General features: G+C 41.8%; 2 protein-coding genes across 4 annotated transcripts in view; one reads left to right on the forward strand and one right to left on the reverse strand.

The window, feature by feature from the left end:
- Positions 1-13997, forward strand: part of SH3YL1 (SH3 and SYLF domain containing 1) — a 514925-nt gene that overhangs the window by 471962 nt on the left and 28966 nt on the right. Inside the window, exon 1 of one of the 2 annotated variants that reach the window (XM_079970064.1) lies at positions 12091-12250. The exons of the other annotated variant lie outside the window; for it this stretch is intronic. Coding sequence (XP_079826190.1) covers position 12250 — 1 coding nt within the window. The 5' untranslated portion in view covers positions 12091-12249. Of the gene's footprint in view, positions 1-12090; positions 12251-13997 lie in introns of those variants that run through there. 2 annotated transcript variants of the gene reach the window in all.
- ACP1 (acid phosphatase 1) lies at positions 2625-11827 on the reverse strand. Of its 2 annotated transcripts, none has more exons than XM_079970197.1 (6): positions 11684-11827; positions 6350-6423; positions 5529-5642; positions 3788-3849; positions 2922-3027; positions 2625-2792 (listed from the first exon to the last, which is right to left on the reverse strand). In XM_079970197.1, exons 1-6 carry the CDS (start codon positions 11724-11726, stop codon positions 2715-2717), a joined length of 477 nt encoding a protein of 158 aa, XP_079826323.1. In that variant the 5' UTR covers positions 11727-11827; the 3' UTR covers positions 2625-2714. The 2 variants fall into 2 exon arrangements, with proteins under 2 accessions (XP_079826323.1, XP_079826322.1); XM_079970196.1 differs by lacking the exon at positions 5529-5642 and adding an exon at positions 5699-5812.

The following is a 13997-nucleotide window of genomic DNA, read 5'->3' on the forward strand; positions in this document are numbered from 1 at the left end:
TAAAAGATAAGACAGCCTACCATGCATTATTACACTGCAGGGCTTGACACCAAGCAGTAGACCAGGAATAGCTCAGACATCCAACTATTTACAAATAGACATTTATTCATGTCAACGCCCTTCAGTATGTGCTTTATGTTATATGTTGAGCTATTTATTACCCGGAGGAGTTTTGCACTCAGTAGCATCCTTTACTAGAAGCAGTAAAGCACATTTGTGGCACGCTATGGATTTTGCTGCTTGCTTCTGGGTAACAGAAGCTTTTCTTTGGCTCAGTTTTGAAGCAGCAATAATGAAATGCTCTTCCAAGAAAGGGAGGTGGGGCAAGAGAGAAGCTAAGCAATGCCAACTTGCGAGTCACATATTGTCATCATGCCCAGACATTTTAAGGAATAGCCTGGGATCAAGGATTTAGTGATCTTTTCAAATCCCATGGTCTATCTAGCTCTTCTAAGCCAAGTTGCAACCAACGCAGGGAAAAGTATGGCATCCCATAAAATGATTCTACCCATATGCTCTCTGTACTGCTCTGCATCGTGAGGAACTGAACCTCAAAGAGGTGATAAGAAGGTAAAGGTAAAGGTTCCATGGACGGTTAAGTCCAGTCAAAGGCGACTATGGGGTTATGGCGCTCATCTCGCTTTCAGGCTGAGGGAGCCGGCATTTGTCCAGAGTTTTCCGGGTCATGTGGCCAGCATGACTAAACCGCCACTGGCGCACGGAGGACTGTGACGAGTGCCAGAGCGCACGGAAACACCGTTTACCTTCGCGCCGCAGCGGTACCTATTTATCTACTTGCACTGGCATGCTTTCGAACTGGCACAGTCATGAAAGACAGCTTATTTACAAGAAAGGAGATGGGAGAAGAGTATTAAAAGCATCCTTTAAACAATTTAGGAAGAGAAGCTCCGAGGAGTATCAGTAACTGATGAAGCCACTTGAAAGCAAACCACCAAGGAGGATGTGTTTGATATGATGGGAAAGAAAAAACATGATGGAGGCACATAGAAGTTCCAGCATGAGGATATTCAGGAAAGGCATCACAGCTATAAGAGACAGGAGGGTGTAGGCACTAAACATATATCACTTTTTAAAAAGTGGTGAATGTGGTTATGATCTACAGAATGTTTACCAGTGGCTGGGGAAACCCAGCCAGATGGGCGGTGTAAAATTATAAAATTATAATGATTATGATTACCATGATAATGTTAAATGAAAATGTCAAAAGGAAATCTCGCTTATAGACCTATAAGGGAATGCCCATGAAGCAGAAGAGAGCAGTCCTAGTTCTCAATGAGGCAATTACTGGCCTATTAACTCTTCTCTTCAGACATTTCTCATCTATAGCCAGGGCTGTGTATGTTGTTGTTGTTGTTTAGTCGTGTCCGACTCTTTGTGACCCCATGGACCAGAGCACGCCAGGCACTCCTGTCTTCCACTGCCTCCCGCAGTTTGGTCAAACTCATGCTGGTAGCTTCGAGAGCACTGTCCAATCATCTCGTCCCCTTCTCCTTGTGCCCTCAATCTTTCCCACCATCAGGGTCTTTTCCAGGGAGTCTTCTCTTCTCATGAGGTGGCCAAAGTATTGGAGCCTCAGCTTCAGGATCTGTCCTTCCAGTGAGCACTCAGGGCTGATTTCCTTAAGCATGGATAGGTTTGATCTTCTTGCAGTCCATGGGACTCTCAAGAGTCTCCTCCAGCTCCATAATTCAAAAGCAGGGCTGTGTATACTTATGATTAAAAAGAAGGTAATGCCGAAATTCTGTTGTGTGGAAATTAACACGGTTGTAGGTTGTATATGTTAGGGCAAGTGAAGCATATTTAATTAATTTACTCGGCTTCCGTTAGTACACATGATCTGCAAAGAACACTTTGTGCCATGCACACTGCTCCAAGACTTCACAAGGCTGTATTTATCCTCTTTCAAGCATCATCTCAGCAGCTACTAAAGGCTAGGTTTTGTTTTAATAAATAGGAAAAAAAAGAGAGACCAAGACTCTAGGAGACTGTACTACGCATCAAGAGACCACACAACGAACTTATTATGTGGTTATGCAGACTTGTGAAATTCATACAGCTCAACTCTATATGGCTGTAAGTCTCTCTCTCTCTTTCAAATCACAAATAATGGAAAAAGTAAAAAGAGACTGTTTTGTTAAGTCTTCAGTTCTTAATCATGTGACAAAACATCCAAAAAATACTTCTAAGAAAGATGTTTAAGATTAAAAAGTACCATACATACAAGTAGCAATGGAAAACAGCATAGGTGTATCATATTTAGAGTATGCATACAGGAATTCTTTTACATACTATGTGGAATATGTATACCAAGAATCACACACATTTATTTTAGTTGCAGATAGGTAGCCGTGTTGGTCTGCCATAGTCAAAACAAAATAAAAAAATTCCTTCCAGTAGCACCTTAAAGACCAACTAAGTTAGTACTTGGTATGAGCTTTCGTGTGCATGCACACTTCTTCAGATACACATTTATTTTGTCAGTACTGGATGCTTTCCCCCTTATATAGATGCTTGATCAAGGTCAATATTAATTTTATAAGCCTACCATTTCTCAAGTACAAGGTGCAGTGCACATCATGAAATTAAGTATGCTAAAAAAGGACTTATTTTTAGAATCTTTACAATTTAATATCAATTGAGAATAATTTTACAGAACAGCTAAATATTATTTGCTTTCACAAACACTTGCCCCATTAATGAGGTTTCTCCAAAAATGCTTTACAACATCTAAGGCACTGTTGATAAACAGTTTCAAAATCTTCATCAGTCCCCTATAGAAAGAAGCAGAGACAAAAAAAAAAAAATGAACCAATTTAAGTTAAACATATTTCTTTATTACAACACTGATTGCTAAAACACTGATTTTGAGTTAAAAAGGACTAATAGAATTGAATACTTACATAGTACGGATCTTCAATAATAAGCTGCTTTTGTGGATCATAGCTCCCAAGCAGCTCAATCTGAGATTTGCAGTTTTGAACACTATTGCTTTTTCTTTTCAGATCTCTACAAAGCAAAAGTTTAGGCAACTTTTTGTCATTAAGTGTGGCATGTCTTTCTTTCTTTTTTTCCTTTGACACTAAGATGTCCTTAGAGTTTGCAGTGCATAAAGGAAACAAAAATCACAGTGTATAAAGGAAAAAAACCCACACACTTTTAACAGTGTGATGTGATTTAGTATGCAGCATCTAACACACAAATCTTTATGTAATGTTGTACCCAAGTATAAGTGTAAGTTATGGAATATTAACACTATGGAGCCAAAAATACTAATGAGAGGCTCAGAAAATATATGCAACAGTTTCAGAACATTGACTTGAAATAACACCTGGATCCACCAGAAATATAGATTTCATACAGCAGCCTGTTCTCCTTTTGCAGAGTAATCCTGGCAATCATTTGCTCAAATGAGGAATAAATTACTATAATGCAAAAGGTACAATGCTATTCCGATCCAGAACGGGGAACCTGTGGTCCTCCAGCTGTGTTTGAATTAACTCCCCATCATCTCTATGCATTGACCATGCTGGCCAGAGCTGAGGGTAGTTCAATAACATCTGGAATTTAATCTGTTTCCCTCCCCATGTTTTAGACAAAGGGTGTAGTGGGAATACTCTTTAATGGCTTTAGTGTCTATTAGGGAATACTCTTTAAGGGCTTTAGTGTCTATTAGGAGGCACTAAATGTAGCAAACAACCCATTTAGGCTAGAATAATCAGAACTATCATCATCTATAAGCAAAAAGCACATAGTTTTCACAACTTACCGTAAGTTACTTTCATCCATACAAAGCATATAATCAAACGTCAGGAAATCATCTTTTGTAACCTAGAATTTAACAAATATGTTTAAACACTGTTAACAGAGATCCATGTCACAACAATTCTTAATTAAAAAAAATGCAAAATAAGGTTAAGCCAGTGTGGCAGTGATGGCAGTTAGCAATACATATTTAAAATTCTAAAGCCAAACGACATTTATGTATGCTAACTGACAGCTGCAAAGTAAGCAGCTCAGAAATCAATTGTCGAAAAATAAAACTGGAGACAGAACAATTAGTGTTTTAGCATTTGGCCAGGGAACATTTACACAAGTTATTGCTCATATTATCTCTCAAAAATCACACACTGTTCAGAAATTCTGGGATAGGGTTGTAATGATTACGATGTAAAAGTATTGTTCAACAATGTGCTCTTCCAAAGATGCCATCAGTTCTTCTTTTGAACTGTGATAACATTCAGAGCACATTTTGATGTGTTGAAAACAACAGATGTGAACTATACCATTTAAGCTTTCCTTGTTAAGCTTTTAAATATTGGGTGGGGGGGGGAGGAATCAAGATATCAAGAGAAATAGAAGAAATAGAAGAAGAAGAAGAAGAAATAGAAGAAATAGAAGAAAAAGTAGAAGGCAGGCACTCAGAACTGCTGAGAGGCTCTAATCTATGCTGAGTTCTATGGGTTTTACATGAAGTGGACCAAAGGGAGTTTAAGGTCAAAAAGGGCACCAGTGAAGCTAAAGGAACAATAATAAAAAGATCTGTAAATGGGGAAAACAACTAAAGCAAGACCTCACGAAAGGAAAGGAAAAGTCAGATGGGAATATGTGACACATCCTTTGTCTAACAGAAATGCTGCAGTTATGAATCCATCTAAAGAAGGTCAGGCCTTAAAGGAATTTTGATAAATTATGTGCATTTATTTTAACTGAGACACTGAAATCAATATCATTTAGCCATCTCTTATATCCTACAATTGTCTACTGGAGCAGAGTTGCTTAAGCTCTGAACCAGGAACAGTTGTCACAATGGAGGGAAGCTAACAGTGAGTCTCTATTGGGATTGGTGTGATTTAACTTGTTTATTAATGAACTGCAGCCAGGGGTGAGAAGTCCAAGCCTGCAATCAACACCAAATTCTTTAGTACAGTGGTACCTCGGGTTAAGAATTTAATTCGTTCTGGAGGTCCGTTCTTAACCTGAAACTGTTCTTAACCTGAGGTACCACTTTAGCTAATGGGGCCTCCCACTGCCGCCACGGCACAATTTCTGTTCTCATCCTGAAGCAAAGTTCTTAACCCGAGGTACTATTTCAGGGTTAGCGGAGTCTGTAACCTGAAGCGTCTGTAACCAGAGATACCACTGTACTATGAAAAGCCAAGTGCAATATGACTCAAAAGGATCTCTTTAAACTGGAGGAATGGGCAACAAAATGGCAAACTAGGTTCATGGCAAGTGATTCACCTTGGCTAGCAAAGAAATAAAATAGTAATATTCCTAACCACTGAAATCATTTCAGTCAGGGAACAGTGTTAACAGGCTCTGGAACACGGCTTCTTCCAACCACTTTACGCAGATGCTGTTAGAATTTCCACTGCTCTAACCACGACGACACTGAGTAGTTAAACATTTAATACTTTGCCAATCCATGCGCAATCCAACCTACAGCAGTTACCAAGACTTTTGCACCACCCACAGTTTCCAGAAAACAACAAACAGACTCTTTCTACCTGTCGTGCTTTATGGCCCGTCTGAATGTCATGATTTCTCAGACAACTTAAAGCCCTCACATCTGGGGAGCGCCCCACATTCCAGTCAGAAACAGCACCACTGTCTATCACCCACTGTGAACAACAAGAACATATGCATACATACAGTGAAAGCAATATGGGTACAGTACCTGCCTGGCAATATGATTCATGGTAACACCATGTTTCCTCATGCAATTCTGGCCTCGATAATCTGGAGGATTTCCTACTTCATACGTAGATGTTGCTGCACTGTCTATCCTCCACTACAGAAAAACAAGTCAAAATATAATAATAATCTTTATTGCAGTCCAAAAATCCATAACACAGATTAAGAATAAAATGCAGATTCATACAGACAACCCCCTGGCAGAGGGAGACTGAGATGATATTTGTTTAGTCTTAAGTATGATGATCTTTGATACGTATGACTACCGAAAGAAACTTTGCCACGGCCACTGTGATACCATTATACTTGTCCAGAAGATATTTAGTATACTAGGTTTCAGATTTACCCAGCTGATTTGCCAGTAGGGGTTTAATCAATAGATCCCTAGCTTGCTTATATTGTCTGCAGTGCAGTAGCACATGCCTAATACAACTGAGGTCCTGAGAGCATACACAGAGCCTATTCTGATAAGGGATGCCCCTCAACCTGCCATTTAGCACTTCTGATGGAAATACATTTAATCTGGCTTTGGTAAAGAAACGCTGATAAATTGGTACAGACAGATGCAGGTAAGGTCAAAATATTTATATCATGCTAACAGAATGGCGGCTTTGGCGGCTAAAATAAAACTTACCTTGTTTTCAATGTTTCCTTCAGTCACAAGTTTCCTAAAAACAGCTTCGGCTATAGGAGAGCGGCAAATGTTCCCTGTGGAAATAAAGATACAGTGACTCTAAAATGCAATCTCTCACTCCTGTGTTCTTAAAGTGAAACATTCCAGAACCTGTGGAGGTAGATGTGAAGAACTGAAGAAAGCCACAGGGTTTATCAGCTCCCCCTTCTGTGCAGTTTCACAGCAGTGTTCACTTCCTGACTTCCACACCTGGCTTGCGAGAAGCCCATTATTGTTCACCAATAGCAGCCAACTTTTAGCAGAGGTGGATTGTTGCAGGTCAGTACACACCAGTGTTCTATGGGCTTTATTGGTTTCCAGTAGCATTGCTGACAATGTATTGTTACAGATTGAATTCTACATCCCCAAAAGACAATTTCACCAACACATTCCACTGAAATCACCAGCATTTCCAGATTTTAAGCCTAGTTCCTAAAACACCTAGTGAAATCACAGCCTATGACCTGCAGACTTTTCCACTGAGTAACAACTACCTGCTTTGACTCAAGCTACAAGTACACTGTAATGCAGTCTTTAACTTCATACTAGTAAAATACAAGCTGGGGCTCAACAAGGAGATACAAGAAATTACATGGGGGAGGTATTAACTCATTTCTGCCCCATCTCCTTTCCCTACAAAATAAATCTTATATCTGAAACCCTGGAGTTGTTTACTTGGGAGTAAGTCATATTATGTTTAATATGATTTGTTCCCCTGAGTAGACACAGATAGAATTGTGCTACAAGATGAACTACAGGCCAACCTTCTCCTTGCACCTCAACATAATGGGTATAAAAGTGGCGTTGCCTAACTCAGTGTTTGCATTGTGAAGGGGTCATTAATGGATAATCCCTCTTCTGATACTAAAACAGTAAAGGCAGGATTACTATTTGGTTTCAGTCTGTTCATCACTCTGCAGCAATGCAACTTCCAATGACAACATGCACACATTCTCGTTTTGGCTGACAAGAGTCTACAGTGCAACTTTAACGTAGCTACTAAGCATATAATAACTATCTCCTGGGACCTCAATTAGACCAAGAGTGAGTGTCTATCTAATCCAGCATCCTTTTCACACAGCAGCCAACCAAATGTTCCCAGGAAGCACATAAGCAGGACTTGACAGCACCTTCCCTCTCCAGTATTCTGTCCCCTCCAGCTGCTAGTATTTAGAGGTACACTAACAGCTTCGCCCTCCTGTGCTGGAAGAGGACTAGATTAGGCAAAGAACCCCACCAGCAAAGAGTGTTGGTGGGGTGTTCACAGCCAAATTTCAATACTGATCCTCAAATGGCAGATAGAGGCTACTGCCAGCAGGAACTCACAACATGTGTGCCAGTGCAGGATTCACTGGCTCTGCAGCTGGCTCTGATGCCATCAGTTGATGGCCATGGGCTCAGCCTAGGATCTGGTGTAGTGAAGAGGAACTTTTTCATGTTGCCCCAATGTGAGTGGTGGGGCTGTGGATGCAGAGGTGTACACACTGCTGCATCAACTCCTGCTGTTGCCAGTCAGGAGTTTTAGTTCAGCTCTAGATGCCTCTTCCATGTCCAGTCATGGCTGAAGCTGTTGATGAATCAATCCTTCATGACTATGTCTGGTCTCCTTTTAAAGTTATCCCTGTCCAATGGCCAAAACCACACATTGTGGAAGCAAATTAAGTTAACTATGTGTCGCACAGAGAAGACTCCCTGGAAAAGACCCTGATGTTGGGAAAGATGGAGGGCACGAGCAGAAGGGAACGACAGAGGATGAGATGGTTGGATAGTGCCTTCGAAGCTACAAACATGAGTCTGACCAAACTGTGGGAGGCAGTGGAAGACAGAAGTGCCTGGCGTGCTCTGGTCCATGGGGTCATGAAGAGTCGGACACGACTAAACGACTAAACAACAACAACAACAAATGTGTTGCACAAATAGGTATTGTCTTCTAACTACGTCCAATCTACTGCCAATCAATTTAATTGAGTAGCACCCAACTTCCAAGCAGTGTTCGAAACTCTCAATGCTCTAGGTGCATTTTGCGACAGGGAATTTCATTAGTGTGAGCAGCTTCTGAGCTCTGGGCGCAGTACTACACCCATGATTTCAGATTAAAACTGCAGAGTGTAAGGACAGGAGGACCTTTTTCTGCCTCCTCACTTCCAGCTACTCTCTGAAGACTGGAGAAGAGACCCTCTTAGGAATATTAGGGGGTTGGGCAGGGGAAGGACGAGACCATGTGGAAAATGAACATAATATTTTAGCTGCAGTTCATTCATTTTCAGCTTTGTCTCCTTGGTATTAAAAAAGTGTGCCTAGACATTCTGTTGTTGCACCCATAACCTGGGTTTAAGGTGCCATTTAGCTCCTAGTTTTCATATCTCAGTTTCTAACACTGCTTCTAAGTGTTGAAGGAGAGAGCTCTATCTACAGTCTCCACACCATGCTGCCGGACCCTAGTCTAATCCTAGTTGAACACTTTCCAAAAGCAACCAGCCAGGATTAAAAGCAGGATTTCTAAATGCAGACAGAGAAAAACTGTATCACTATCATTTGTTTAGAGATTTTAAGAGACGTCATCCACTCTCTCAGCTGCAGCACCTCCATCAACACAATTTAATCAAGGAAAAAGGTTTCATAAAGTGATATCTCCTACTTCACATGTGGGCAAAGGAATGAGATATATCAGGCATAATCCACTGAATGATTGTTGTGCATGCCTCACTGAAACAGTCCAGACTGTACAACTATGGACAGGGCCCATGTTTAGATGCATCTATTTGATTTTTACCAATTGATACATGTTTCAAAATAGTCATTTCATGTTTCTTTTGCCCCAGAAGCAATGAGGCTGGGCAGAGTAACAGCAATCTCATAATCAGGCTGTAGCTTCCATAAAATTCCTCTCCTGCTTTTTTCACTCTGCAGGGTAGTTTCAGTGCCGGCTATCAGGGAAAGGTTCATCCATTTCTTCCAGAGGATTTTTTGACTGAATACCAGGAGTAGCCAACCTGAGCTGTAATCGGCTTCTATCAACATCTGGTGGCCCCTAAAACCCCAAATGATTTGGCTTCCCTTTTCAAAATAGAAGTATTATTCTTTAAATAATTTTCTCAGCAGGTGACACTGTTGAACCCCAGGGACTACACTGGTTAATGGAGAGGTTTCAACTTGTCCACTAATCTAAGAAACAGGGTGAAGGGCCAATGTTACCTCTTTTTACCTTTGTAAAAGAACCTCTCTTCTCTCTCTCTCTCTCCTGGCACCGTTTCTAGAAAGTCAGCACCAGGGACTTAGGAAACAGGACATTCTCTAAACAATGCCACACCACAGAGAGAGAGGGAGGGAGGGAGGGAGGGAGGGAGATTGTCTCTAAGACCTTCTAATAATGATAGCATGCCTGTGGGAGAATTTTTTGCCAAGATAAAGAGATGCTTTATTTTCGCTCGCCAGGGCAGCACTGGGGCAGATGGAGTCCTTCCTACACCAGTGATGCCCTAGGGACCAACGGGAATATTAAAACAAAGCTATGCACTTTGGAGTAAGCCCCATAATTCAGTGGTACTTCTGAGCAAATGTAGCAGCATACAGCCTTCATTTCTGTTGTTACCCTTCCCATTTATTTCTCACATGTACTGTACACCACAAGAGATCCACAGACATGTTACTCTTCAAGTATTAAGTAACTTATAGTCTGCTATGTAAAGAATATCCACTACTCCTATTACAAACCAAAAGCAGAAGCTAAGTGATATTTGACCAGCTTTATATTTTGCAAATCAATGTAAACATAGGACATGTACCGGTGAAATAAAAGCTGAAGACTTAATAACTTCCCATTCCTCAGTGGAACGATACTTTGCAGATAAATTGCAGGCACATACTATGCAGGCACTGGTGTCTCCAGCTTTGTTTGCTCTCTCCCTCCTCTGTCCTAACCAATAAGAAATGAAGATAATCCCTCACACTCTTGGGCCCACTGCTACCACAGGGATGTAGGGTGGCACCCTCTGCTGCCATGAGGCGGCCTGGCAAGGCTCTCTGCTGCTGCGAGGAAGTGTGATGCACCCTCTACCACTGCAGGGAGGTATGGTGGGACCCTCTGCCCTCGTGGGGGGCAGCAAGGCCCTCCGCCACCACAGATATATATCGTGATATATCAAGATATCATATTTAGCTGGTGATATATTGTGATGTTGAAAACAAGGTATCACCCAGCCCTAGTATCCAAGTTGTATCTTACCTTCCCAACTCGGCCATTCCTCAGGGGAGGTGATGGTGGTGGGAAACCACTAAACTCACCAATGCCCCTTCCCATTACTAGGATAAACATAGTTCTGCCAGTGCCACAAAGGAAGGTGGAAGATCTGAACCAGGAGATCATCAGAAAGTAGGGTTGCCACCTGTCCTGTATAATACAGGATTGTTCCGCATTTCAGTGTAAAATGCTGAGTCCTGTATTGACAGATTTGTCCTGTATTTCAGGCCTTCTCTCTCTGTCTGCCAAGTTACAGACCCCCTCCAAACGCATGAGTAATAGATGTATTATAAAGCCAGGGGGAGGTGGTGTTATGTAAAACAGTCTCCTTCCATCACCACAGACAGCACGGCAGCTTCTGTCCTACTCCAAATGTAAATGTTTCTCGCTTCTAGGCAGCTCTTGTATGTACAAGTTTTAAGAGATTTAGTGGTAACACTGGATTCCACTCTGGCTGCCCATCTCTTTCTTCACAAGAAAGAATGCCATGGCTCTTCTAGCTGCTCCTGGCTTAGCTCTTCTGATAGACAGTGGTACCTCGGGTTAAGTACTTAATTCGTTCCGGAGGTCCGTTCTTAACCTGAAACTGTTTTTAACCTGAAGCACCACTTTAGCTAATGGGGCCTCCTGCTGCCGCTGCGCCGCCGGAGCACGATTTCTGTTCTCATCCTGAAGCAAAGTTCTTAACCTGAAGCACTATTTCTGGGTTAGCGGAGTATGTAACCTGAAGTGTATGTAACCCGAGGTACCACTGTAATTGGGGGAGGAAACAGGACAGCTTAGAGAACTGAATAATATGAATGTGCAGCACATTTTTGTATTCCAAGTCCATGAACATATTTTGTTAGCTTGCATAACACTTCCTATTATTATTATTATTATTTTCTTCTTCTTGTTGTTGTTGTTATTACTATTACCACTACTACAACTACTCACTCTGGGCGGTTTCCAACACATAGAAAAGCATAATAATTAAACCCCATGCATTTTTATTTTTATTTTTAAAAAGCTGCGTTTTTACCTCCCCCCATTCTCCAGCCCCACTTTCCACTCACCCAGGCAAACGAATAAAACGGACTTAGCTTCCCCGGCCGCCATGCTCTCGCTCTCTCTTTCTCTCTCTCCTTCTTTCAGAAACCGCCAACAGGAAAATGAGGCGAAAGAGGCAGTTCGGAGGCCCTCGCAACTGTCGCGAAAAGCCGCCCTTCCCGCTTTACGGCAGCCGACGGCCGTCTTCGTATAATGCCTGAGTGGCGGCGGCGGCGGCGGCGGGGGGGGGGGCGGGCGAATGTGAAGGATACGAAATAAAGTTGAAATCATTTTTATTTTTTTTTAATTCCCTTTCAGGAGTTGACGGCCCCGTTGGCTTCGATTCCAACGTTAGAAAAAAGAAAATCAGGCGCGTGGTTTAGACGCCTATGGCGCCTCACGCCCGCCCATGCACCTGCTCCAGGTGAGCAGCAGCTGCTGCTGCTGCTGCTGCTGCTGCCTCTTGCAAGGCGGGGTCTTTAGAGTGGAACGCAGGGATAGTTTCTGTCGCGAGTGGTTGGCTGCATTGCTGTAGATACTCCCGAGGCTTTCCCAAGCCAGGGGTGGGTGTGGATGGTACCTTCTTGGAAGCAGTAAGTAGGCTTGGTTGGTGTGGATATGAGGGAGGTGGGAATTTGGGAGGTGGTGGGGGCGGGGGGGGAGAGAGGAAATGGAGTTTTGGGGAAAAGTACACGTGGGGTGTGTCTTGCCCATATTTATTCCCCAAGTTTCCCTAATTCTTCCCCGTCTAGTTCTATAAGTCCAGTTTTCCCCCCACATGAGGGGCTTGCAAAGCTTTAAAAGAGTGACTGGGGAAACCCAGCCAGATGGGCGGGGTATAAATAATAAATCATTATTTAAAAAGAGTGAAACAAGTCCACTGATAAATTAATAGGACTGCCTTAGTGTAAGTCACTTTTAGAATCACAGACTTCGAGTCCAGTTCTTGTTTTATGTTTCTTGTTCAGTCAAAAGATGATTGTAATGTGTAATGGTATATTTATATGGAATATATTCCCATACACACACACACACACACACACACACGAAGCGGTCCAGAAAACCCAGTCAGTCAGGGTACTGCATTATTATTATCATAATACTAAATAGGTGCAAACTAGCCAAAATTCCCATTTATGTTGTATTAACATGTGTGTTATTATAGTCCTATTTTTATTCCCAGTTAGATAGGTGGGGTACAAATAATGTTGTTGTTGTTGTTGGACTGAATAGGTGCAAGCTAGCCAAAATCCCCATTTATGTTGTATCAATGTGTGTTATTATATTCCTATTTTTATTCCCAGTCAGATGGGTGGAGTACAAATATTATTATTATTATTATTATTATTATTATTATTATTATTATTGGACACCTCTGCAACGGCCTCTTGGTGAATAGGAGGGACTGCTGGTCTCTCCCACATTTGTTACCAATGTAGATCTTTATTCCCCTCCTCTCTCCTGATGGGTAGATCTTCACTCACCCCTTCTTCCTTGGTGGAGGGTGCTGTTTTGTGGCCCGCTCATGTGCCAAAATGTCTTGGGGCAGGCCTGATTCCAGCATCCCATTCTCTCAGTGGCCAGCCCCTAAGACATAAACACAGAACCTCTGTTGCAAAAACCAGCATGGACACATTTTACAAAGAATAATAGGACATTAGATAATGAGACAGTAGCGTCTGTCCACTTGCCACACTTCCTTCTATTGACATGGCAGATAGTCTGACAATTAGTGGCTGGCAGAAGCTAATGGAGGGTTAAATCACTGCTACAATAAAGTCATGAATTTCTCCATCATCTGCTGTGACCAGCTGTAGGTTTTTTTGCCAATGACAAAAGAGTTTGCCATGGTGTCAAAATAACCTGGAAATCCAATCCAAAGGAACTATTATAAATCACTGTGTCTGCACTCACTTATTTTTCTCTTAATGTACCTTGGGACCTGGAAGGGTGATGGTGAAGAACTGTTGCTTGGTGAATTTTGGTAATTATTGTTCTTGGCTGTTAGTTTTTTAAAAATAATAAAAATCAATTTATCCTAAGTATCTATCATAAACCTACAAAAGCCAGCACGTCTAGCTGTGGTCAATGTTCTCTCCTTTTCTCTGAAATCTGTGGCTTTGATATTGCAATTCAGAATGTTTCAATGTAAGCCTCTCTTGGAGGCTTTTTGGCTGAAGAGCAGGGCACAAATGGAATAAGTGAGTAAGTATTGCAGAGTGGTTTACAAACTTCGTTGAGAAGTCAGGATATGCCCTCAAACTCTCAGTCTAAGAGAGCAGAGGGAATGTAATAATGTTGACTCCACTGAATAAACTGAAATGTGTGTATTCTGAATAC

This window comes from Podarcis cretensis, assembly GCF_951804945.1.
Source record: "Podarcis cretensis genome assembly, chromosome: 3".
Lineage (NCBI taxonomy): Eukaryota > Metazoa > Chordata > Lepidosauria > Squamata > Lacertidae > Podarcis > Podarcis cretensis.

Excerpts from the sequence above, each read along its gene's own strand:
- ACP1 (XM_079970197.1), bottom strand. The coding sequence starts at position 11,726 with ATGGCGGCCGGGGAAGCTAAGTCCGTTTTATTCGTTTGCCTGG. Across the intron at positions 5,643-6,349 it reads AAGGAAACATTGAAAACAAG|TGGGTGATAGACAGTGGTGC; the intron begins GTAAGTTTTATT and ends TGTTGTTCACAG. Across the intron at positions 3,850-5,528 it reads CGGGCCATAAAGCACGACAG|GTTACAAAAGATGATTTCCT; the intron begins GTAGAAAGAGTC and ends GTTAAATTCTAG.